The following is a 27,598-nucleotide window of genomic DNA, read 5'->3' as shown; positions in this document are numbered from 1 at the left end:
AGAAGTTGTATCCTGTTTCAACTTAGACAGACATATCTTTTTAAAACCCAGTTGTATTGCCTTGAAACACAGGGTCGAGGAGCAGCATTCAGCACAGCATAAATAGAAAATTCAGGCCATGTTGCTGTTTGTTATGGAAGTCAAGGAGCCCTATAGCTAGTGAAATGGAGTCAGTGTCAATATGGTTAACATGCATTTTACGGTCATATTCTAAATGTCTTTGTGCCCAAAGAGCGATTCATCTATAGCTCTTTATCAGTATTTTTCCCAATTCTACAAGTGTCTCATCTTAACTGGCAAATACTGTTTGTGTATGGATGCCTATTGAGAAGCTGCATCTGCTTTCCAGGGTGAAAATAGTGGTATTGCATAATGGTTTTCTACAAAAGCTTCATAGAAACAAACATATCTGTACTTCAAGATTAAATGCTGAAAAGTTGGGGGTAAGTTCTTTCAGAAATTACATTACCTGTACCTGAAGTAAAATTGCTGAAAGCTCTAGCTTAGTTCTCGGCTGCTACTTTGACAAAACAAAAACTAGATTGGTAATTCCACATCAATGCATTAAGCCAAATAATAGAGGTCCCATTCTTTTTTCTGTGGCAGGGGATATAAAGCTCTAATTTGCCATAAAATTCTTAATATTGGATCTCGTTCACTGGGGCACGCTAGTGATTGTACTTGGATGAAACATTTACTCTGGTCGATTAGCTTCTGTTCGCTTTCTCCATATTTATTTTATACTCTGGCCTTTGTAAGGCAGCATTGTACCATGGCAGATCACACAGTGGAGATGCTATAATTTGGTATACCATGGTGGTTTCACCTCTTCAGTCACATAGTATTGGTTCTTAGAGGATCAGGTGAAAGAGAATGAACGGTTTATAAAGGATTAGATGAGACCTTTGACTTTGTGCTGTCCCTATCACGACTGATAGAGCCACCTATTTAAAACTCAAAATTTTCAGTGTTGAACTGCACATCAGTGACTCAAGATACACTTCAAACCCAAAACGATTTGCTGTTAAACAAAAGCGGGATGTAAGTCTAATTAAGGAATGACTTCTAGATTTTGTTCAGCATGTTACATTGCTGATTTCTGTACGACACTCATGAATTTGCACATTTTCACCCCTCTTCGCGTCTACAGCACCAAAGGCTTGCTCTTTTTGGAAGGCTCTTCTCTCTCTGCAATCTATGATTTTTATTTTTTGTCAGTGCTTCAAGACCAACAGTGACAAACTTCGTTGTTGGCCTTTGCACTTTGCGCATAGCAAAGGATTATTATTTCTCCATCTTTTTATTCCATAATGATCAGTTTGTATCATGAGTCACAAAGATACGCCCAAAGGACTAGTGTATTGTTAATCTTAACTGTTCGAGGAATGCTGTAACCTGCCATTACGAAGGTGGCCACTTTCTCCGATGTTGATATTTTAGATATAACCCTCGTAAAAGGTGTAACTGAAATAAAGACAATCACCACTAACCACTTAATATTTGTTGAATCGTGGATATCACCAACCACACCAAGGCAGAGCTCTATAATTTCGGTACATCACCAGTATATTTTTGTACTGTCTCCCCAAGAAACCAGTGTTAAAACAACAGCTCAAATCAATAGTTCTGAACAATAAGTCTCATTAACATCTCTCACTTCCATTGTTTCAAATTAAGCAGCAGAAAGAAAAGGAATCTGGCCCACGGGTGAGAAGTATTGTATATTTCCTCTTAGCAACATGAAAGAAGTTTCATTGTGTACATGTGTGTATAAATGAGACAAGAACTCTGTAATATGCAAATGTTACTGGTCAATGACTGCAGTTCTTCGTTGTTTAAAAGAAAAAAATTGAAAGAATGGGTAGTGGTGATTTGACGGGGTGCACTTCCCAAACCTATGTGTAGAAGTCAATAAGATTAATTGTTGAAATGAAGCTATGGTGCAATGCTGTGAAATGAGCTCCACTACCCCAGAGCGTAATCTGGTGTTCATTTGAAACACCAAGCAGAATTTATCAAAGACACCACAGCACTCTAGAGAATGATCGTAAATAAATGAATCCTCCAATTAAGTAAAGTAGTCGTGTTTTTTTTTAATGGTAGACATGGACATCATATCCGTAGGATGGTCATTGTTCCATATTCACAGCCATCATAATCATAGGATTAACATTGTTTCATAAACACAGCTGTTGCAAGATACATATAACAATTATAGTATTCAATCCTAGTCCAAAAGTCTTTGAGGACGATAGCATATAGAGCGAGTCCTGTGAGATTCACATAGTGAAGCATACATCCAACCCGAAGAGGGGACAGGTAGTGAGATACCCTTCTATTTACGGGCAAGCAAAGTCACCAGAAGTGATTGTGAAGACACGAAAGTTGCTATGCTGACAAGACATACCAGCATGAACAAAGGTGTCATAAGTGTCCACCGCATAACAGTGACATAGGAGCGAACTTATGGTGGGTAGAAATTAGGCCCGTCACCATCATTAGTGCATTTTTGTGCTGGATCTACCCAAGATAAGGGGGGGGTGGTGAATCAAAACAATGAAGGAGCAGAGAAATCGTACCTTTAGTAGTAAATACATTCTAAGTAGTATCAATGAATATCTGGAAAGGGGATGTATCATAAAGAGTTCAGATTGACTCCCAAGTATGCAAAGTATAGGACCAAGTGCACATCAACCTAAGTGAAGGGACCTCACCATTTGGTAGGCGCAGTATGCCCTGGGGCATACAGGGGTCACTCAGAGTTATTAGGGTGCAGCGAGGACCCAAATCTCTGAGACCATGGTAAGTCTCTTGCCTATGGCAAACCAAAATATTTTTAAACAAAACATTTAAATGTATCGGACTACTGAAAGTGTAAATGGCAGTGGTATGCGAGATCTCATCATTGAAAGAGGGCCAAATGGTGGTGAACATCATGGTAATGCTGTAATATAAAGACGAGCATGCGACCAAAGCAGCCAAAGCGTGTGGGGTTAGCCAGTAAGGTTTACAAAATGGTGTCCATGTATGGCAACATGTGGGCAAGGAACAAAATTACGCAGGATTAACAGTGGGGTCCTAATAGTCTTGGTGTAGCCAATAAAAAGTAAAGCAGGTATGCCTGTAATGGTAGACATACGTATTCACATTAGGCATAACAGTAAGTAACAAAGGAGAGCTGTATGCGCAGGTGAAAATCTCTGTATAGCATTAGCCTGTGTCGTAGCGCAAAGACCAAGCCCAAAAAAAAGTAAAACCGCTGTGCCTGCATTTACATTGTATGTAACAGTACGATGTGGAGGAGAACTATAAAAGCAGAGAAGTACCTCCGTATCGCATAAGCCTGTACCGATACGCAAAGGCCATGCCCGTGTGGGAAAAGGGGAGCAGAAGCGACGCGGTACAACTAAAATCTGAACCCAAATGCGTGCTGTGGATCTGAAGAACCTCGGTATAGCATAAGCCTGTGCCGATGTGCAAAGGCCATGCACATGTGAGAAAAGGGGAGCAAGAGCGACGGGGTGCAACTGAAAACTGAACTCAAGTGCACGCTGTGGTTCTGAAACCGGCAGCAACGTTGGTGACATGTTAGTAAAGTAGAAAATGGTCGCTTACCTCGGAAACAGAAAACGTGAGTGGTGCAAGCAAGGATGTCTAGCATGTAGCAACCGGAGTCGACGGGACGCTTAAGAACTCTGTACCATAGAGAACGGAAAGGGGGGGGGGGAGAGCCAGGGGAGGGAAACAGAGGAAACCGTGGCGGCAATCTTGGAGTGACGCTGGACTGGCATAGTGTGGTTAATTGCTGTACTATAGGGCTTGTGAGAAAGAAGAAGAATGAGTAATGAGAAGGCAAAACCTGATACCAGTGGCAAAGTTGTGACCATGCTGAGTGCACAACTGACCTATTAAACTAAACCTGTAGAATGGTTTTGAGAATAAGCATAGAAGTATTTCATCAAACAGATCATACATATGTATAGGTAAAATACAGAGTACAAAAAGAATAACAATGTCAACCCGGAGGACAACTAGAAATAGCAAAAATTTCAAACAATGAAAACAGCGCATGTTAGCGAGTACAGTGCAATAGTGTTCTGCCTAGTGTATAGCAATAAATGCAAGTAACAGAGATAAGCACAATACTACATCAAGTCGTCGGATGACTTGAAAGTTAGTCACCGCAGTAGATTTAGTGCCAAACGACAATGTAGAAGTAATCAAGAAAGAAAAACATTTGTAACAATGTTAAAAAACTGAAAGAACGAACCAAGCGAAAGAGCTGGAAGGAGCATCATTAGATAGTGTTACAATGGAGGGAATATGATAATCACGTAGAGGTACAAAATATGTACTAACGAGACACATGCAGTTCCCTGTCAACGTTCAAACCGAGGTCAACGGCACAAAGTTTAGTGATCCACTTAGCTTCACATATCCTGAGCTTGGAGACCAGGTATCCCCCCCTCGTATCCCTAGTGATGAGTGTGAGGCCATGGAATCTGATCCCCATAACCTCAGAGCCCGCATGTGCCGAGTTGTAATGGGCCGCCAAGGGGTAATTAGGGTGATTGTTCCTAATAGCTCTAATGTGTACCTGGATCCGTTCCTTTAGAGGGTGAATGCTACTTTCCATATAAATTAGACCACATTGACAAATGATGCAGTAATCCGTGAATTTGCTGTTGCAATTGATTAACTGATGTATGTCATATACGTGTCCAGAGTTATAAGAAAACATCACCAGTGCATCTAAAGAAACCACAAGGTTGGGAGGAGGGGGGTGGGGTTCGGGGGGGTCGCCAGGTGATGGATTGGTTTTGTGCATTGGTCTCAATATAGCTTGGACATAACCAATGTTCCCTCTAATTTTTTCCCACTGTGTGCAGCAGTGTAAGGTCTCTGTGCGCTGCAGCCAAGGATACGTGTGCCAAGAAATTGACCATTCAAGCGAGAGCAGCACATAACTACCAAGATAATTGGCATTTGCCTCTCCATAGCGTTGTTTTACCACTAAAGCAAAAAAGGCAGGGCATCAGAAGTTAAAAAGAAGAAAATAGTATCTCATTCACGTCAGGAGCAACGGAGGGGCACAGATTAAGTTGAATCAATCAGTGCTTGGTACCTGCTCCACACAGAGGAACGGAAATGATGCTTGGCTTACAGTGACGAACTACAAGACTGTAGATAAGAGTGCCACGCAAGCCAACAAACAGTAAATGACAGGCAGGCTCCAAGCCCTTTACTGTACAAAACCAAGGAATACGCAAGCGCTAGCACATGCACTCACAGCAAGCAACAGAAAGGTGACAAGAACGGCCTTTCACTGCGCATTTTCATGTGGCGGTGGGTTTTAGTAATATTTCAACCGTATGAGCTATAAACAATGTATTTTGGTTGCAGATTTTTGGTTATGTGGCAAATCTATAATTATACAAAAATGCTGCAGCCACACAATTGCATTATTTTAGTGGCCCTGAATATAGTGCATCTTACAAACTGAAGTCACGGCAGGGGCTCAACAAAGACAAAATTAAGGTTTGCTTAGTCCCAGGATCGTTAATGCGGACAGTGACTTTAGCCTATCCATAACCCTGGGTATTCCTCACTATGACCAACTACCTAATCCGTGACCTGCAGTACAGTGTACAGCATTTGGCACTTATCCTTCTTGTGTTCTCCAGTTTTGCAGCTTGTTATTAAGGCTAGGCATTCTGATTATCCAAATCAGTCAATTAGAGGGACAGTATATAAAACAAATAACCCAGTTCAGACAGCACTGTAGTTGTAGAAGTGCAAACTTCTCTAAGAAAATATCTAAAAATGTAATAGACAAAAGCATCTTTCCATCCCAAACTGTAAGCCCTTTGTGTTTATTGTCCTTTATTTATAGTCTTTAAAGCGTACGGTCTAAGCCTTGAGGGCGCCAGAGTCTTTAAGAAAGAAAACAATTGCTGTGCCATCTTAACAGCTGTGCACAAGTTATTACAAGCAGAAGAGGTAAAACACAACCAGGGAAATAAAGCATGAGTGACATTGTTAGAATGGAGAGGCATCATCCCCTTCTCCTTATGGTGACTTTTCCAGATTGGGATAGAGGAAGTGAAACAAAATATAGGAAGTGGGGGTACTAACCAAGTGGGGCAGTATACAAGTGACATCATGGTGAATGACATCACAGCTTGTTGTTTTTGGTGCTGAAAGGTGTTTTATCACACGTTTGCGCTGGCACTGCACTAACCAAGTGCCAATACATAAGATTAAGGGCATGTAAGCCAATAATACATTATGGCCCTCATTACGATCCTGGCGGTCGGCGGTAATTTGGGGAAAAGTACTGCCAACAGGCTGGCAGTACCTTTTCCCAAATTATGACATTAAGCCAATGTATCACTCCGACCGAGAGGGTGGTAACGGCCGCTGGGCTGGAGACTTTGGTCTCCAGCCACGAGGCCGTCACAATACCACACTTGGGATACTGACCCCGCCTACTGCTGTGGTTTTCGTGGCAAGCATGAAAACCATGGCAGTAGACACTATCAGTGCCACGGAATTCCTTCCCTGGCACTGATAGGAGTCTCCCCCGCCCTCCCTCCTCAGACCCAGGGGACTGACACACGGTCTAAAGACAGACATGTCAACATGATTGCTGCATTCAATCAACATAGTCATGTTACACCCCGCATTTTTAAACACCACTGGCATCTTCCGTTACTGGACAAAACACTACACAAACATATCAAGGACAGGCCGCAGATTACTTATAGTCATGGGCAGACACTTAAAAATAAGTTATGTCCCAGCTATATTGAGACCAACGCAAAACCAATCCATCACCTGGCTAACTCCCCCCAACCTTGTGGTTTCTTTAGATGCTCATGTTGCAATGTCTGTTAATTTGCCACGCACAAAGAGGTGACGTTTTCTTACAACTCTGCACATGTATATGACGAACAACAGTTCATCAAATGCAACAGCAAATTCACAATTTACTGCATCATTTGTCAATGTGGTCTAATTTATACGGGAAGCACCATTCACCCTCTAAATGAACGGATGCAGGAAGACATTGGAGCTATTAGGAACAACCACCCTAATTACCCTCGGCTGCCCATTACAACTCGGCACATGCGGGCTCTAAGTTTATGGGGATCAGATTCCATGACCTCACACGCATCACTAGGGATACGAGGGCGGGGAGGCTTGGTCTCCAAGCTCAGGAAATGTGAAGCTAAGTGGATCATTAAACTTTGTGCAGTTGACCTTGGTTTGAACGTTGACAGGGAACTGCATGTGTTTCTTTAGTACATATTTTGTACCTCTATGTAATTATCATATTCTCTCCATTGTAACACTATCTAACGATGCTCCTTCCAGTTCTTTCTGTTTTTTTTTCATTGTTTCAAATGTTTTTCTCTCTTGATTACTTATACATTGTTGTTTGGCACTACATCTACTGCGGTGACAACCTTCTGAATCATCCGAAGACATGATGTAGCATTGTGCGTATCTCTGTTCCTCGCATTTATTGCTATACACTAGGCAGAACACTACTGCATTGTACTCGCTAACATACACTGTTTTCATTGTTTGAAATTTTTGCTGTTTCTAATTGTCCTTAGAGTTGACATTGTTATTCTTTTTGTACTCTGTTTAATGAAAGACTTCTCTGCTTATTCTCAAAACCATTCCACAGGTTTCGTTTAATAGGAGGTCAGTTGTACACTCTGCATGGTCACAACTCTACCACTGGTATCAAGTCTTGCCTTCCCATTACTCATTCTTCTTTCTCACAAGCCTTACAGTACAGCAATTAACCACACTATGCTTGTCCAACCACACTCCAAGATGGACGCCACAGTTTCCTGTGTTTCCGCCTCTGGCTCCCCCCCTTTCGCTTCTCTATGGCTACAGGGTTCTTATGCGTCCCACCTACTCCGGTGGCTACATGCTAGACGTCCTCGCTCGCACCACTTACGTTTTCTGTTTCCGAGGTAAGCAACCATTTTCTACTTTGCGAACATGTCACCAACGTTGCTGCCGATTTCAGAACCACAGCGTGCACTTGGGTTCAGTTTTTAGTTGCACCCCGTCGCTCCTGCTCCCCTTTTCTCACATGTGCATGGCCTTTGCATATCGGCACAGGCTTATGCAATACGGAGGTACTTCTCTGCTTTTATAGTTTTCCTCCACACTGTACTGTTATATACAATGCAAATGCAGGCACAGCGGTTTTACTTTTTAGTGGGCTTGGTCATTGCTCTACGACACAGGCTAATGTTATATGGAGATTTTCCCCAGTGCATACGTCTCTCGTTCGTTACTTACTGTTATGCCTAATGCAAATACGTATATCTACCATTACAGGCATACCTGCTTTACTTTTTATTGTCTACACCAAGACTATTATGACCCCACGGTTAATCCAACGCACGTTTAATCCTTGCCCACATGTTGCCATACTACATGGACACCATTTTGTAAACTTTACTGGCTAACCCCACACGCTTTGGCTGCTTTGGTCGCATGCTCATCTTTTAATTACAGCGTTACCATTATGTTCACCACCATTTGGCCCACTTTCAATAATGAGATTTCACATACCACTGCCATTAACACCCTCGATACTCATTGCTACATTAACATTTTTTGTTTAAAATTATTTTGGTTTCCCATAAGCAAGAGACTTACTATGGTCTCAGAGATTTGGGTCCTCACTGCACCCTAATAACTCCGAGTGACCCCATATGCCCCAGGGCATACTGCGCCTACCAAATGGTGAGTTCCCTTCACTTGGGCTGATGTGCACTTGGTCCTATACTTCGCATACTTGGGAGTCAATCTGAACTATTTAAGATACATCCCCTTTCCAGCTATTCACTGATACTACTTAGAATGTGTTTACTACTAAAAAGGTATGATTTCTCTGCTCCTTCATTGTTTTGATTCACCACCACCCTCTTATCTTGGGTAGATCCAGCACATAAATGCACTAATGATGGTGATGGGTCTAATATCTACCCACAATAAGTTTGCTCCTATGACACTGTTATGTGGTGGACACTTTTGACACCTTTGCTCATGCTGGTATGTCTTGTAAGCATAGCAACTTGCGTGTCTTCACAATCAAGTCTGGTGACTTTTCTTGCCCGTGAATAGAGGGGTATCTCACTACCTGTCCCCTCTTCGGGTTGGACATATGTTTCACTATGTGAAGCTCACAGGAGTCATGCTATCTGCTATCGTCCTGAAAGACTTTTGGAAAAGGATTGAATACTTTAATTGTTATATATATATCTTGCATCCTTGAAGAAGTCATACGTTGTGATGGAACACATGTTGGCTGTGTTTATGAAACTATGTTCATCCTATGATTACGATGGCTGTGAATATGGAACAACGACCATCCTATGGATACGATGTCCATGTCTACCATTAAAAGAACCCACGACTACTTAACTTCATTGGAGGACTAATTTATTCACGATCATTTTCTAGGGTGCTGTGGCGTCTTTGATAAACAAAAAGATTGATGGCCAGAATACTTTAGTTAATCTAAGCCAATGGCAATTACTCTGGGCTGCACTTTCAGTTTTTTTCTACTCACTGCGGTACTAGAGAGAAATGAGAGTATCAGTCCTGGTCCTATAGGGACCTGAAAGAGGAGGCTAAGTAGACAGAGGCCAACAACAATTCTACTACAGTAGTGTTAGATGTGGGTGTTCCAGGTGGACCTTAGATGATGGGGTAATCGTCAGATCATTTGATAAAAGTCTGCTGCAAAGCTGGAGACACCCTTCACCAGTCATTGGGGAGGACGTTTCTGTAGCCTTCTTGAAATCCTTGGTCGCTCAGTCATTCTGTTCCCTCAGACAAAAGAAAAATGCCAGTGGCCGTTGCAGATTCATCTTTGGAAAACTGTCCAGTGGCAGTTTAGGAAAAACTGCCAGTGTTCTTCAACTAATATTTAGGTCCTAGCAGTCAGTGTTTAAATTTCAAATCACACGTGATGAGGGTGTAAAGGAAAAATACATTTGTAATGAAGAAAATCCACAAATATTTTCTTGTTTATTCATGCATTGCAGTTGCCAACGAGCGCCCTCTTGGCAATTTCTTGAACTCACACAATTAGGAGAAGCAGGAAAAATCTAGAGAGTGAGGTAGTTATGATAGTATGGAAGGATTTTGGCAATCTCCACATAAACTGAGCCCTATGCAAGTTAATTTTCCGTCAGCATTTATCAGCATATCAAAATTGGTATTTCAAATTGTGTGAAATTGAGTTTCCATTTCTTGACCAGGACCTGTCAAGTGTTTTTTGAGGTCAAACCTTTGAACAATAATTGAAGACACTGTATCCAAGGACTCGCAAGACCTACAGTTTTAACTTTGAAGGCTAAGGCTGGTAGCCAACTCATTGCATTGTTCGAGCCAAAAGCCCAAATAATGAAGTGGACAGCTATTGCATTGATAAAGGTAGGTTAATTCTTCTTTATTAATGTAACAAAAAATACTGAGTCCGTGCACAGGGAATAATTCAAAACCTGTGCATCTATGAAATACTAAATGTTGAATGAAGTACTTAATCAATAATACCATTCTTAGTGTTGCACTACATATTATGAAAACGGCCCAAGGTCCCAAATGTATAGTGGTAGAGCATCAGTCCATGAATGCCTGAAGAAGGTGTGCTAAGAGTACCAAAATGCCACATAGGATAAACATTCCACTTGAGTGTATAGCATTTCTGAATTCCCTAATTGGTTAGTTTTTAGTGCTCAACTGTATACTACACTCTTTGATTGCAGTGTAACCTGGAATCTCTTAGGAGTATAAACTGTCCCCTGCATCGCCTTACATTAGCTGGGCTATGGAGCTCAATTAACACATTCCATGTAAACAGGTGTACTGCATATTAAAGGTCAATGGTGTCTGCCTGATTGGAGGATGTTTCCACCTGTATAGTGCAGATTTTCTTCCTCTGAGGTTATTAAGGCTCTGAAGTGAAACTGAAAGTAAAAACTAAGGGCAGCACCAAGGGTTGCCTTTGATGACACACATGATGTGTATGTGTTAATGGTTTGATGGGTGATGTACATAATTTTTCACATTTAACTCTGATGTGAAGGATTTCATGGTGAAAGGCGTTGCCAATGTCACAAAAGATTGTGTTGAAAGAGTGGCTTTGAATGAAGGGGTTGATGGGCCATACTGCATTTTCCTGGCATGATCTCGCTTTGACGTCGTATGTTCAGCAATGCCTGAGGCTGCTTCTAAGCAACAGTGCCAATGCAATTGTTGCAAATTCAGTACAAAGGGGTTAAACTGTTTATGAGGTCCATATTAAGCATATCTGCTGGTGGGCATTAAGGCCGAAGTCTTAGTTTCCAACAAGGTTTTAGACAAAAACCTCAATCCACTGAGTCTAGATGGTGTTCAGAATTGACTTCTACTGTGTCATGGTATTTACCATTATGATCTAAAGAAAAGCAAAAGTTGCAGAATGTACACACCATTGCTAATTTTGTCCAACAACTTTTCGGTAAACCATCTGCACTTAACATGGGGTGTCCATTATTAAGAATTCAGATCCCTTGAAAAATGGCTACCTTGCCGGACATAAGCCACAAAAAGAAAATGATAATCTCCTGTCTATCATAGTCGTCGTGTTTGGTTTCCATTCATCGATCCTGGTTGAGCCAAGATCATTCAAGGCCACAACGAACCTGGTCACTCATATAGGCAATGCACATGCATATGATAGACAAGAAACATATAACACCTGGCCACTGGTTTGAACTAACAAGGAACAGCAATACTGCACATTTTTGTATGTATGAGTCAATACCTTTTCAATCATAGGAACTACTTTCTTTCAACTAACTCAAATACTAAAAGTGCACTTTTATTCACCTCTCTTCCTGTCTAATTCTTCGCTGTTCTTTCTCCCTGGCAGCCTTCTCATCTTCTTTATCTGGCCTGAAAGAAAAGAATATTGACCAAAGCTCAAGACATAATATTCCATGATACACGTTACACTGGTAATTTTAAATTCGGTATTCACAATTGTATTAATTATTGAGAAATTTAGCAGCTTAATAGATGCTTACTTTTTGCTCTTCTTCTTCCTGCAACAGCAACAGCAACAGGTGATCAAGCCAATGATAATTAATCCTCCCACCACTGACATAGCAATGATCAAGGCCTCAAAGTTCACTAAAAACAGAGCAAAGATTACAATTAGCAAGTTAATACAAGTGAGGTAAAGTAAACCATCAAATTTATCTTGAATTAAATGGGTGATGTAAGTGAGAAGACGTGTGAAAAAGTTTCTCATATGCAGGAACAGAGTATTAATGTGCAGGCTGATACCTTGCATGTTGCCATTTAAATGGCTTCAAAATCTCATATAAACGCTGTAAAAAACTAGTGAAATGTTAGTGTAACCAGGCTGTAGCCTTAGAGCGGTAAGAGCAAAACATTTACAGAGAAGATATAAAGTGTCAAACAACATGTGATTAATGTAATGGTATTGAAATCTCGCTGCCCAACAAGTCTGAACATCATACAGAAAGACACTAATCGAAGGGTGACAGCAGTGGCAGCCCACAAGGTTGAGGAACAGCAAGTCACCATATAATTTTTTTTAAACTGGTTTGGAGTTGCCTTATGACATTAGTGGATATATTTAACAAGTGGAGTTGCTACAGTGGTTTATCTTTAAACTGCACGGGAGGGTATCTTTCTCTTAGAATGGAATCACAGATGGGAGTCAAAAATCAGCAGTGGCTCGCTTGGAAGATCAGGTACATGAGGTGTTTCTCTATGAAACAATATGGGTATATTTCTGTTGTTTCTTGTTTTAATAGAACTACATTTCCAGTCTTCGTCAAGCATCTAATGCTGTGGAGTTCATATTCACCCTCCGGAAGCTTGTGGGCCAGTAGGAAGGGAAGAGGCATGGTTGATATTTGTTGTTTTTGTAATCACACTTTGGAGATGAAACAGGAACTATCCTAATGCTGTGCAGTATGCAGTTCTGATGCATATTCATTATAAGGTAATAGCAACTAAACTTTTTTCCCCCATGTTCGTTGCGTTATAGTGATTCTGTGGTTTAACCAATACGGTTAAAACAGTGTTGTATTTGCAATGCCTAAGGCATTCAGTCTTAGTGTTAAATAGGTTTAAGCTTAGAATTATATCAAAATGGCACTTCGGAAAATCAGTGGATAAATGTTATCTCAACGGGTGTGGCCACAATGGCAGAGTGTGTGGGTGGTAATCTCTGCTCTCTGCCGGGCCCTAGGAACAACCCACAGCAATCTTGTACTCAAATACTGCTAACACAGTAGGAGTGCAACTATGAGTGCCACCCATGCCTGCATGTTGCAAGATGCACAAAAACGCCCAACAGCCAAGGATTTAACAGCCGACGTCCAGGCACAGCTCCACCAAGGCAAGATGGCGGAATAACAGAAGGGGTAGAAGACATGTTCTAGCCATTCCAAGCAGCTTGCATACACAACTGGCAGTGGAGTGCAGGCCTTGCAAATACTGGAAAAGGAATGGAACCTAATCAAGAGAAGGGAGGCACAGAAACAAGGGACAAGAGGGATCAGAGCAGCGCACTGCAACCAGTGCATGAATAGAAGATCCAGCCCTCAGGAGTAAACTAGGTAGGGACACACAGAGAGCTATATCAGGGACCAAGCGAGTACAGACTCGGGACACTGAAGCTGAGAGGAAGTAGAATCGACACACCCTGGAGCAGTGCAAGTTACGTGGTAGGTGAAGCAGTAATTCAAGAGGAGGCAACATCGGTCAAGCAACAGTAAGTGGCCCTCAGGCCTGGAAAAGAAGGGATGAGAGGGCTACGAATCTCTTAATTAGTAGACTAGCTGGAGCACTGGGGACGCATGAGAAGCTGGCTACGTACAGGCACTGCGTAGATCATAATAAACAAGACAGATGATGGCAAAACTAACAAGACACAGAATGAAGAAAGATCATAACAATGTAAGTAGCAGAAGGAACAGAAAGGCTAAATTCATGCAACCATCAAGTGGAAAGATAGCTCCAAGGGACTGCCTCCAAGTTAAACAAAGAACTCAACTGCAGAGGGGTTTCACCAGAAAAACAAGGTATCTCACAAAATCTATAAAATCATCATATAGGGCGTTACCCAGATTCAAATCCTACCAAGTCTTATCTCTGACCAGGCCCCTTCCACTTTGGCTAGGTCCCCCAAGAGTTGGTCTATGTCCACTGCGGTGTTTGAAAGCTTAGTACCTCCAAGATAAAAAATATACTAACACACTTGAGACAGAACATAAGAATTACTTCATTTGTAATGAAGACTCAGTCTCCTCACCCAGCACCCTATGGGCTGCGAGTATAGCGACTGTGCGTGGCTTTGCCAAAAGATCTCTCCGAACACGCGAGCACGCACTCTCACTTCAAATCACCCAACTGGAGGCCCCGGCTCTTCATCTAGAGACCAAGGCTGCTAGAGACCCCAGGGAGTTTACAGGGAGAAAATGGGGCTTACCCTAGGGATCCAACTAAAACTGGATAAATAAGAGTTTTATGCAAAAAGAGTGGTTAATAGTAGGGAAGGGTAAAATTAGCATTGATGCAACAGTGAATACCTTAATTAGTCACTGGTAAAAAGCAATCATTTTCCTGAACTAATTTAATTATGCCTCATACAAATAGTCTAGAGTTAAATAAATTAAACATCCAGCATATATAAATATCAGTCTGCCTCAAAACACCATTGAAAACATATTAATACACAAGGCAATTTCAGTTCATTGTAATTGTACTCCAATCATCCTTATAATCCCTGTTTCCCCTTAATGATCCTGCTGGGTGTCCAAGAAAGTATGGCCAGCACAGGAGCAGAAAAGACCATTTTAGGGACAGCCCTACTGATTGCTAAGTGAGATATTGCTGCTCATTCGAAATCTCAAACTCCTCTAGATCCCCCTCCCCCAAAACACCCTTGCTCAGTGGCACCAAGGGGTTGACTGATGTTCGCAGCAGGAGAAGTCAGTCTATGAAGCCCTGGGCTGCCCTAAGAAACATGGACGTGTATGGGGGAATGTTTGGGACAAGTCCCGTAGAACTGTTAGTGGCAGAAGAAGGAGGACTCGATCTAGAACTGATATGGGTGTAAATGCCTTATGTACAAGTGGTAGCTATAACTTTAAAGTGACTGTGAGCAATGAACGGTCTATGTGTCCAATTTTTGTATGTTAAAACTCAATACATTTTGTTATATAAAAAAAAACATCACACAGGAGAAATGAACGGGAATAGCCACTGCAAAAAATAAGCCTGATCAGTCTGTAAACAAATTACTTAGCAGACCTACAACACCCAAAAAGGGGTCTACAGAAACAAGAAAAACAAGGGGCACCCACAGAAAAAAGAAATACAAAGAGATCCACAAACTGAGAGAGAATCTGCAACCCAACATATAAAAGAATATCAATACATTATGAAGCAATTCATGGAAGACCTCTTCAAGGAATTAGGGGCAACTTTAGGCCCTGTATGATGACCTAAAAATAGGTGGGAAAAGAAATCAATGACCAGGGTGAGAGGGTCTATAAACCAGAACTGGTGATAACAGGGAAGAAGAAAATATGTTTACTCACAGGAGAAAGGTCATCTACCACGAGCAGCACAAAGTCATGCAAAAGAAAGTTCAAGATATAGAAAACAAATCAGGGAGTAACAACATGAGAACAAGGGGAATCCCCTCTGACACAGAAGGAAAAAGACACTGAATGATTTGTACAACGACTTCTGAGACAAGAATGAAGTGGAGCCTATTAAACAGGATTGCACTCACAGAGCGGCCACTCCAGGCCAAAATAAACAGACACACCCTATATACTCACTAGTGTCCATGATTTTCAAGTGAAAGAAATATCTGAGGCAGAAAGAAAACGAGACAAATGTTCCTTTGTAGGCCATTAGTTTTCTATATCCCAGTACTTAGTTGCATTCCTGCTCTTAATAACGAAAGGATTTAGATTTTAACATACCTCGAGAGGCCACAAGGCCCCATACAGGTGGGACTCATTCCTTCAAAATACACTTTGAGTGGCAAAGCTAACAATTTCACAGAAAATCTATAACTGAAGCAAAACAAATCACGAGTACACCAAATGAAGACAGAACAAGAATCAGGTCCTCTAAAAGGAACGATTAGAGAATCACCAAAGATGAAGAGTAGCCAGAGACAAAAGAGCAAACCAAATACACAAACTGTAAGAGAAGAAAGAAAAGCTAAGAAAGAACAATTGTGCACAACAGAGAATGGCAGGGGAAAGGAACTTGCCTCCACCCAGTGGTGCAAAGAGTCCTGAATCATAGAAAGACACCATAGGCGAGACCTACAATTAGACTATTGTGGAAAAGGCTGCAAGTTCAGGAAAAGCCCAGAGAAAAGAGGCTGATAATTGGGGGGGGAACTGCTTTAAAAACCCCACAAAAGTGTGTAGACTTTGGCTTAGTTAACTAGGCCCTGCAAGAGGTAGAACCGCTGTGGTTGCTTCATGTGGTTTTTGAGGCTAACAGACTAAGAGATAAGAAGACTTTAGACAAACAAATAGTTACAAGTGCTGTGGATGGGAGAAGGAGTGGAGAAGAGAACCAAAAATGGTACATCAGTGATGAGCAGCAACCGATTAGCTGATGCAGACAAAAACTTCAGACATTTCTTCAGTAGTGGGACAAAAAGAATGACGCTACCCTACATAGAGCAGACCTTAACAGTCACAAATGTGTGGACATATAACACTTGCATCCTTCTATGTAAAGCGTCTCAATGCATGAGCCAAGCGAGAAAACATCCTCCAAGCCTTGAAACGCCTGTAAGGAGATACAAGAAGCACATTTACTAGACAAAGATACATGACTGGAGAGGACTCAGGCACACTCACAGCAATATTCTACTTCTGCAAATGGACAGGAATCTTAATATGGAAGCATTTTGGATTTACACTGAAAAATTATCAAAGATAAAGAAGGACAATGGCTACTTCTAAATGGAACCCTGAGGGACAGACATTTCAGTGGCCACGATTTATGCCCCGAAGCAAGGCAAGAAAGCATTCTACGGATACACTTCAGCCTGCCTGAGATTGGGAGGGGACTGGAATTGAAAATTGGAGGTATGGCTGTTCTGTCAGAAAAGGGCAATAGATGGCTAACGCAAAAAGGTCTAAGTGACATCTGGAGAAACATTCACCAGGGGCAGATGAACAAGTTACGTGGCTTCAGCTGGCGTGCTTCAGAGATTGCCATTGGTTATGCAAATCATGGACAGGCAGCAATAATCTTGCTTGATAAACCATAGGACTCTAGCACCCTTATGGCCTTTGAGGAGATAATACCTGCTTATGACCTACTGCCAGGACTATTTTTGGTTTTTGCGGCACTAATCAAGGCCATTACGCTCACACGCGGTAAGGGAGGGAGGGAACCACTAGCTGATGCATGGATGCAAACTGTGCATGGGGAAATGGTAAATATTTCATTAAAGCATCATATAAGGCCATTATGAATAACAAGTCTAAATGTCTGGCCTCCTTGTGCGCAAAATGGGACGAGGACCTGGGGAGGAACTTGTGTACTCTAAAAGGGCCTGTGCCTTACAACATGTATGTCAGGTTTCAACAAATGCTCATCTTAAGCTTATACAATTTAACTATGCCACAGGACATATCTGACAATGGCACATCTGCAGGTGCCCCTGCAGGTAATGTATCCAGATGTGATGCTTGAATGCCATCGTTGCAGCCTGGAGGAGGCTTCCTGGGGTCACACGTCTGGTCATGCGAGTTTATCATACATTGGCGGTCTGAGATGATTAGACATGTTGAGGAATGGGCAGGCCGATGTGATCTGGGATTGCCTAAAGTATGCTTGCTGAGGTTTATGCTACAGCCCAAAGCCAGCAGATCACACAGCAATTTCATAGACTTGGCACTAATGTTTTCTAATCAACAAATAGCCAGGAGATGATCTCTTAAAGCGAATAGGAACCAATACTTGGGGCCCATCGACCCCAAGAAAGATGATAAACTACCTAAAGTGATTTACCTAATCAACACTAATCAATGTGGATAACAACTCTAGATTGTTCAGTAAACATCAGAGTATTATATGGGGGGGGGAGGCTGCTTGAATGGGCCTCTGTGTGTGTTAGTTATTTCAACACTATTTTGAAATACATGGGTATCCTGTAGATGGATGATGAAGATGGGAGGGAGCTAAGGAGAAGTAGGTCTTTTCAGGCTGACTACAGATTTGGTTTTGGTAGTGATGCCTGATTGAGCTGTTAGACTGCTAATTAAGGTTTAACTTTTTCAAGAACTTGAACAGTGGATATAAAGTCATTCTTAATGTTCATTTTTGCACTGAATAGTGCTGTGGGAGTGCTACCACGGCATGTTATTTGTCTACAGTGCTGTTGGACTATGAAAATAATAAAGAACAAATATTTTTAAAAGTTATTTACTTTCATTAATGCTCTTTCTTTCAGATGGATATACAATCTAGTTGCAGATTTCTCATCTTTAGCACATCCCCAGGTGCCTGACTGGAATCTGAAGAATTTTTCAGCATAGACTCTGTGTGCTGGTAAGATGGCGCGATGAGGCCCCATCCCAAAAGTGATGACTAATGCTGCACATACGTGCGATGCAAGCACACAAATGTCAGTTTCTTTCTTGATACTGTTCCCCCAACCAATTATCTTGGAACACCTCAAACCAATTATCTGTGCCAGTGTGCAGATCTTTGATTTGAGACCCTTTTTAGATTGAAAAGGGGCTATTCCACAGAACAAGGGAGCTGGGTGAAGAATATGCAATTACAGTATCTACCAGAAAGAACTTTACTGATGGTATATTGGTCTTCTGATACAGCGCTTCCCAAAATTGTTTAGAACCACAACCCACGTTTTAGAAGTACAAACGTTTGCGTCCCACCTATCTGTAATGGACGTATGATTTTTTTTAACCGTAACTAAAGCATTTGCTGGTAGCGTTCTAACATTACCAGGCATCCCATTGTGTATTAAAATGGCCACTAAATTTGCAAAGACACAGAGTTTTACTGATAAAAGTATATATTGCACCCAAATGATATTTGGAAATCGGGTTACAGTGAATATTTACTTGGTAATATGCACAATTGATAAAGTGTCTTGATTTGTTTTGATCCTATCGAAATCTTTGCTTCCATCACAAATCAGATTTACAAACAGATGTGCTTCGTTTTCGCTTTCTTAGTTTCTGAACGTGGGTGTTTCAGTTATAGGTATTTACATTTTGTTTTGTGTTTAAAAAAAAAAGTCAATCTACAGCCTTTTCTAGGCGAGACTGGCACATTATTTGCTTTACTTTTTTTTCTCTGTTAGAGAAATTTGTAAATACCAATCTCCATCTTAAAACAAATAAGCAACACTTCGGCAGAAGACATAGGCTGATATTTGACCTTTGCCTCTGTAGCCCAGCAAGTATGACAAGATAAATAAAGTATTTAAAAGCATCTTTATTGCTTGGATTTTTACGACCCACCAAAAATCGGGTCTAGGAAATGCTGTTCTGATGGATACTTCCTAGGTCTGGGAAATGCTGCTCTCTGATGGATACTTCTAAGTGCAGATTCCTCACCTTCAGAATAGATACCAAAGCATTACCTCCCAGAGTGATGTCTCTGTGGAATGCTTCAGACTAAAATGCCCTGAAGGACAGAAAGGCAGGCAGGTCTGGAAAGGTTGCAGGTCCAAGGCCAGCTCACCCCGTGCTGCTGAGTTGCTCTTGCTTCTTTCCCATTTTCTGAGCGCTTTCTCCTACTTTTCCCTTGTTTTTCACTGCTTCTCTTAGTTTTTTCCTCATTTTCCGCTCCTGCTTGCTGGCCTTTTTCCCACCTAGTGCCAACCACCTCCCAGGACCTACTTAATGGAGACCACAGTGTGGGTGCACCTTTGGTGCGCCAAAGGCACGGTCATCTGCGCCTGTGCCTAGAGCCAGGAACCCTGGTTCTTCCACCACACACAGTTACACCTCCGCAGACCTCCGAACCCTGGACCCCGGACTCAACAACTCCCACTGCACACCTCCAGCCAGCACCAGTTTACCATTCTCCTGCCAGCACTGCCACTTCACCTGCAACACTGAAGCAACCACTGCCAGAGACACCACAACTGCACCCAAGAGGGCGACAAGACGGCCCTGGCACAACCCCTGTGCATTCTAGTCAATGCACGATCGCACGGCATGGAGATCTGGGACAACATCTCATTCCTCACCCCGGACGTCATCTTTCTCACAGAATCCTGAACCATGCCCCCACACCAGACACTGCGATTGCCATACAAAATGGCTACAAGATAACACACCAGGACCGAATCAACAAACAAGGAGGTGGAATTGCCATCATCTACAAGGAAACCATTGCTGCACAACCTCCTCAGATGACCCAACCCCAATAATAGAGCATCTCAATTTTCCATCTTCCCACAGATGGAAAAAGCACCATCAGAGGGACCCTCGCACACAGACCACCGGGTCCATGCCCCAGCTTCTGCAACACCGTCCCTGATCTTATTGCCCAGATTGCCATCAACTCTGAGTACTACATCTTCCTAGGAGACCTTAACTTCCACCCGAAGACACCAACACAACCGACCTCCTGAAAAGCATGAGCAACATCATCCTGCAACAACTTGTCACCAACCCGACCAACATCTCAGGACATAGACTAAACCCCATTTTTACATATAGCAACATAGTCAAGTACTTCCACATCTCACAGCTCACCTGGACCATCCACTACATCGTCTACTTCACCATCTCAGGATCTACCAACATTGGCACCCTTTCCCCACCAGCTCCACACACACAAACTGGAAAAGGGTATCAAAAGACCAATAGAACAACGCTCTCGACTCCCACCTTCCAGAAACATCACCCGACACAGAGCAGGCTGCATAGAATTTCTCCCAGTGGATCATGGAATGCGCCAACACAATCGTCCCCACTAAAACCAAAGGACAGGCCAGGAAAGCTGAAACCCTCCACACACAACTGCTAGCAACTAGAAAGAAAGTGGAGTACAGTGAAAAGACAGAAGACCATACCATGTTCAAAACAGCACTCAACCAGTACCATTGCCTCCTGAGAGAAACAAAGAACACTCTAGCAGACCGCATAGAAGCAAGCACAAACCAAAGCAAGGATCTCTTCACCATCCTGAAAGAGTTTTCCAATCTAGTAGCCACAGGGAATGAATCACCCCCCTCCCAAGAACTGTGTGATACCCTGGCAAACTTCTTCCACGGCAAGATCCCAACCCACCCACCACCAACAGTATCAGCCTACTCACACCCACGAACATAAACCTGGAACACCTGCTTACCCATTGGGACCCTCTCACAAATCACACCACAATCTCCATCATGAACTCCCTACGCTCTGGAGCACTCTTGAGCCTATGTCCCCACCACATGTTCAGCCTCAGTAACAAGACGACTGGCAACAAGCTCAAGTCAGTCCTGAATGCCTCCATCACCATGGCCTCCTTCCCTTGAAGGCTGGAAACACGCTGAAGTGAGCCCCCTTCTGAAGAAACCATCCACTGATCCAGCAGATCTGAAGAAATACCAGATCATCTCCCTGCTCCCCTTTCCAGTAGAAGTTCATGAAAAAGCTAATCAACAAGCAACTCACCAAGCACTACAACCTCTTAGAGCCCCTGAACCTGGACCTCTCAATCCAGATTCTGAGCCAACCACAGAACTGAGACAGCTCTGATCACAGCCATCAATGACAACAGGGCCCTCCTAGACCGTGGATAAACAGCAGCCCTCATCCTCCTGGACCTGTCAGACGCCTCCAACACCATGTCCCACCACATCCTGATCAACAGACTCCACCAAACCAAATCCAGTGAGATGCCCTCAAACAGAATGTTTCATACCTCACCGGAAGAACCCAGAGAATCCATCTCCCATCATTCACCTCAGAACCCATGAAGATCATCTGCAGCACCCCACAAGGATTGTCCCACAGCCCCACCCGTACATGACTCTTTGGCCAACACCGTCAGATTGCATGGACTCAATACAATCTCCTTTGCCGACAACACCCAGCTCATCCTCTTGCAGTCAGAAGACCCCTCTATCACTAGAACCAGCTTCCACAGATGTATGGTGAAAATAGCAGACTGGATGAAGGAAAACTGTCTCAGTTCAATATGGACAAGACAGAAGTCCTCCTCTTTGGGAGCAACACCTCACCCTTCCCCCACCCCAAAAGACTACACCCGCAACCTTAGCATCATCTTGGACAGCAAAGTTATCTATGCGGAGACAGGTAAACGCAGTCTCGTCTGCTTGCTTCCACACCCTATCCATGATCCGTAAGATCTTCAGGTGGCTCCCAATCAACACCAGAAGGACCTTCACCCAAGCCCTTGTCACCAGCAGGCTGAACTAAGATAACGCTCTTTATCTAGGAATCACTGTACGCCTCCTGAAGAGACAATACAAAACTTAGGAGCAAGGCTAATTATTGTACTCCCCAGACGGACTCGCATCACCCTGCAACTCATAAAGCTCCACTGGCCCCCGATCCAGAAGAGATGCCAGTTCAAGCTGCTGACCCACGCAAACAAGGCCTGCAAAATGAAGGACTAGCATACATCAACAAACACTCTCTTCCCACACTTGGGTGGAAGTGGACAGGTTTCCTTTGTGCTGGACCCACCAACACTTCAGATCCCATTGCAGTCGCTGAATTTGCCATCTGGCATGGTCAACGAGCAAAATACAGGAGGCCAATTGGCCAAGAACCCTCAGAGCGACTCTTATGAGACCCAGGAATCATAGCCTGAATGCCCTGGATTCACTGATCCAAAGGGAAGGCCTGATATCGTAGAAATCCTGGATATGCTGCGTCAACAGAGTCTCTGCAATGGAGGCAGGTGACACTTCGGCACATTAATAGTGAGCCCAGACTGTGTCAGATGGTTTACCGTCATCTAGCGACTGGTATACCTCCGAACCTCGAATTCTGCAATCACTGCCATTACCTTTGTGGATAACTGCGGGGCATTGGTGAAAACAAAGGGGAACACTGTCCTGGCCCACCTCGACCCACAAGTAGCGTCTGTGGGCCTGCAGGGTGGAAACATGGAAATAAAGTGTCCTGCAGGTCCAATATTGCTATCCACCTTCCTGAATCAAGGGCAGATAGAACCTAGGCCAGTGCAAGTCTATTTAATTTGGCCTTCTTCAGGAAGAAATTCAGAGGTCAGATATAAAATAGAAGGCCTCCAGCCTTTTTCATCAATAGGAAATAGTGGAAATAACATTCAGTTACTATTTCCAAGGCCAGGACTCTCTCAAAAAGAGAGCCTGAACGTCCTACATCAAAATGGACACATGCTCCTCTAAATGCTGCTCTGATCTCCAAATGCTGCTCTGGTTTGGGTGGAAGATAAAGCAAGTCCTAAAGGAATAGGAGGGCGCAGCCCCGCTGAACTATTGGCAGCACCCATCTGTTGGGTTTTCTGGCCTCCCGCAGCTGGAGAAAGAGACAGCCTGTGGTTGTGTGCCTTTAAAGGACAACTAGAACAGACAGTTTGGAGGCTGATGTAATTGGAAGAGGGGGAAGTGGAGTTGTAGGTTTGCAGTTCCCGTGGGCCTGGACATGGTCTGCAGACCCCCAACTCCAAAACAATTGGGCTCCTGTTGATTGGGATGGCAGCCCCTTGCATTACCTGTATATAAACCCCAAGCAATGCTTCGAAAGGGGTGAAACTATTGGGAATACTACCTTGTGGGCATGGAGAGACCAATGGAGCGTGCTGTGATGGTTTTGTTTTTTTAAGCACTCTAGTGTGGAATCAGCCTTTCTGCTAAATAGGTGAGACCCCTGTCAAAAGGCATATCCATGAGTGACACCTAAATGTTACCAGAGAAGCCTGAGGACCTCATTTGTGCATGGTTCCGGAGACCACACTAGTTCTGACTCCGATACCTAAACAGTGGGTAGATTCCACTCCTGACTGTACATCATATTTGGCCTTATCCTGGCCATCCTGAATAGTCTGAGCCAGGTTGGAACAGAATTCCTTCGAGACTGCCGATCCTATTTGCTAATGTGTGGATTATCTCTGTGGCAAACAGTAGTTAAGTGACTGAAGGGTAAGGCTAGCCAGGGAGAACATCTGTTTCCTGATGCCTTATCTCCATATTGGGGGGGGGGGGGGGAGAGGTTTGAAGGTGTGGGACGTCTTAAGGAATGAGTTTGTCCTAATCATGCTTGAAGCCTGAAATACCAGCTTCTGAGGAGTAGGGTGCTGCATCAAGAAAGCAGAATCACCCAGAGCAGATGTGTCATTGTGCTAACTTTCTATTTATAGGTGGACATGACCAAATTTTAGCCAAGCACCAGTGACAGTTTTAGACAAGGCTTCACAGCATAGCATCAATGAATTGGGGGAGGTCCGCCCAGACTGCAAAACTCCAGTTAGGACATTAGTTATCACCTCAGTAGATAGCAACTGTAAGTCCAGGACTTCAGCTGCTAATCTGACAAATACAGTGCATGAGGCTGCCTAGCCCATTGTAGACTGCGATGAAGACCTGTTGTAGGAGCAGCACTAGGAACAGGAACTGGTTCATGCTCTCAACTTACACAACTCCCTGCGGTGTTTGGTGATGTACAGATTTGCTTCACAATCCTGGACTGTCTTGGGAGTATAAGGGCATACTCCTTGCAAGACTTGGAGTCATGGCACAAACCCAAACACCAGATACCATTGCAGGGATCTGTCACAGTCATCTACTTGCAGCAGTCTCTATAAGGCATAAACCCTGTAGTTTTAGGAGGGGACAGGTTTCCTTACACACTGGAAAAACAATCGAGAAAAAACTTGTCAACTAATTAGGGTCTAGCTCCGGAACTGACATGAGCGCGCTTAGGTGGCATTTATAATAAGCTTCCAGCCATCACTTTCAGGGAAAAACACGTGGAGCCGCACAACAGCAACTAGGTCGCAGGTCCCATGCAGTAAAATATTTTGTACCCAGTCTGTTATTCTAGAGCTGAAGAATCTACAGTTACAAGTATCCATCAGAAAGCTCTTACTATTCCACCTCTCATAAATCGTACGAGAGACTAGTGGTCCAAGAGATAGCAGCTGAGATAATACAAGACAGAGACAGGGGTGATAACTAACTATGCACCACTGCCTTCAGAATTGAAATGGAGTGAGAGGGAACAAAGAGGACACTCAAAGCAATACTTTCTGCAAGACAGTCACCAATGAATTCAAATAAAACAGTATTTACAAAGCAACACACAGGTAACTGCTGTCTCCATGAAGGTCTTAGTGACCATAGCAGAAAGGGCTAGACGTAATAATCTACGCAATGTTATAGAAGAAAAATATTAGAAAACTCAATCCCAGAAAATATGGGTCCAGGTACTTAATGTACAAGGCCAACTACAACAGTTTAAACTTAAAGCAGGGCATACTATAGAGCAAAGATACAAAAAAATACAATAAAGGAGGAATAAGGTTGGGAGATTACTAACCACAAAACTGGGGCAAAACAAGGCTGAAGGGTGAGAAAGCAATCGCACAGTACATACAAATCTCCCAATTACACAGCCTAACATTATAAGAGGTACAGTCCCTACAAGGCCCCTTAACAGGTGAAGATATTTTTAAAGCAATAGAGAGCCTTGAGGTCTCTGGGGACCCTCGTTCTGACAGACATAAATCAGTCTTTTATAGGAAGATGTGTCCAGGGACGATTAGGAATCATGACCAAAGTCTTCAATTAAACAGCCAAGAAGGAAAGGTCACCTTAACGATGACTCAGACAAGAAGAGTCTCAGTGATCCTGAAAAAAGAGGAAGACCCAGAAAACTGCAGCTTGCATAGGCAGATTTTAATATTAAATTTAGATGTCAAAATCTAAACTTGCCAATAGGCTGTGACATATGGTATAAGACCAAATGCATTCCGATCAGTAGGATTCATACCTAGGAAAAAAGTGAGAGATTACACAAGGAAGGTAACATCTTTAACTGGTATAGCTCACAAGCAAAGGGAAAGTATACTGCTCCTGTCCCTTAAAGCCAAGGAAAGCCTTTGATAGAGTAGACTGGGTGGCTGTACTGAGGGGTAGTGGAGTGAGCAAGATATTTATTACACAGCCCTGGTGGGATACACAAGCCAGACAACTAAAATCCGAATCAATGATAAGAATCAGATGCAATAAAGATTGAACGAGGAACCAGACATGGATGCTCTAAGTTACTCACACTTTCAGCAATGCACTGCGTAACTGTAGCAAAGCAAATTCGGGACATCACAACAATGCTTGGCATTAAGTAGAGATTAAATTGAATTCTATATCAGGACCGGAGGCGAGGATTATGCATATCTTTCTTCACTTTTTATTAATCAGCAAGTTCAAAGTTAAACAAAAAATGAACAGAAAAACTACAAGTTCCATGAAGCCGCCGCCATGGTAACCAGTATCCAATGAGGGTCCACCTTTCACGCTGGTATAAATAGCCTCAGCTGCGACACACTTCCTCTTTCTTCACTGCTCAGATAAGTGCCTTTCCTGCCTCCGGCTAACATTGCTTTGTTTAGCGCGTTATTGCCTTTTGTTTCTTCTGTGTAGCAACCAGTGTTGCTACGGCGGTGTGCTCGTCGCGGAACGAGTTTCCGCTCGAGCGTTTACTCTTCCTTTTCTCTGTTGTAGCAACTAGGGTTGCTAGGCGGGTGTCCTCGACTCGGAACATGCGTTCCGCTCGAGCGCTTCGCTTTCAGTTATTTTGCACTGTTGTAGCAACAGGTGTTGCTACGAAGGTGGACTCGACTCGGAACGCACGTTCCGCTCGAGTGCACTTCTTCTTTTTTGTATTTCCTAACGCGTCGCACCCGTCTGAGGGCGCGCGTCTTATTTATTTCACTCAGTAGGCGCCCAGTGTTTTGTTTAATGCGCATTTAATCGTGTGAGTGTTTTGAGTAACTACACGCTCGTGTGTTTTGGATATATTTTTTCCTCATTTCTTCAACACTTTGTGTTTTGAATATTTCCTACCCCGTAACACCGTTTGGTTGATTGTACCCCTACGGGGAAGAAATTTTGTGCTTTCTTTTCTTGTTTCTGGACAGAGGGGGCAGGGAATTACCCTTTATATATTTATAGGGTGGTATTCTCTGTCACACTATTTTTTGTCTGAACCTCAGCATGCAATCCTCTCAGGAACATGAGCCTTTTGCCAACATGTCCCCGGGTGAGGGTCCCTCTCACCGTACCATTCCCCCTGGGGTAGACGCCTTATTCTCGCAAGCAATTTCGCACGCTTTGGCCCCTCTTAGAGAGACTGTGGCTAAGCTCACAGAACAGGTGTCCAAGGGTATGGGCATGTTTGGCGTGACGGGAACGGAGGGTGATACTTCTACCCTTTCGGCTCCCAAGAACAGGCGCAAGCGCGACGAAGGGCACCTGGAAGAAAGCAATTTTTTATCACACTCCAAG

General features: G+C 43.1%; 1 protein-coding gene across 1 annotated transcript in view; it reads right to left on the bottom strand.

Moving 5' to 3' along the window:
* The window catches only part of PTTG1IP (PTTG1 interacting protein), a 268,479-nt gene that overhangs the window by 94,344 nt on the left and 146,537 nt on the right, over nt 1-27,598 (bottom strand). The window contains exons 4-5 of the mRNA XM_069225712.1: nt 12,111-12,216; nt 11,914-11,979 (exon numbers count right to left, since the gene is read on the bottom strand). Of these exons, the coding sequence (XP_069081813.1) occupies nt 11,914-11,979; nt 12,111-12,216 (172 nt within the window). The remainder of the gene's footprint in view (nt 1-11,913; nt 11,980-12,110; nt 12,217-27,598) is intronic.

Source organism: Pleurodeles waltl, chromosome 3_1 (genome assembly GCF_031143425.1).
Source record: "Pleurodeles waltl isolate 20211129_DDA chromosome 3_1, aPleWal1.hap1.20221129, whole genome shotgun sequence".
NCBI lineage: Eukaryota > Metazoa > Chordata > Amphibia > Caudata > Salamandridae > Pleurodeles > Pleurodeles waltl.
Note: the sequence above shows the minus strand (reverse complement) of the source record. Positions and strands in the feature narration are given on the sequence as shown.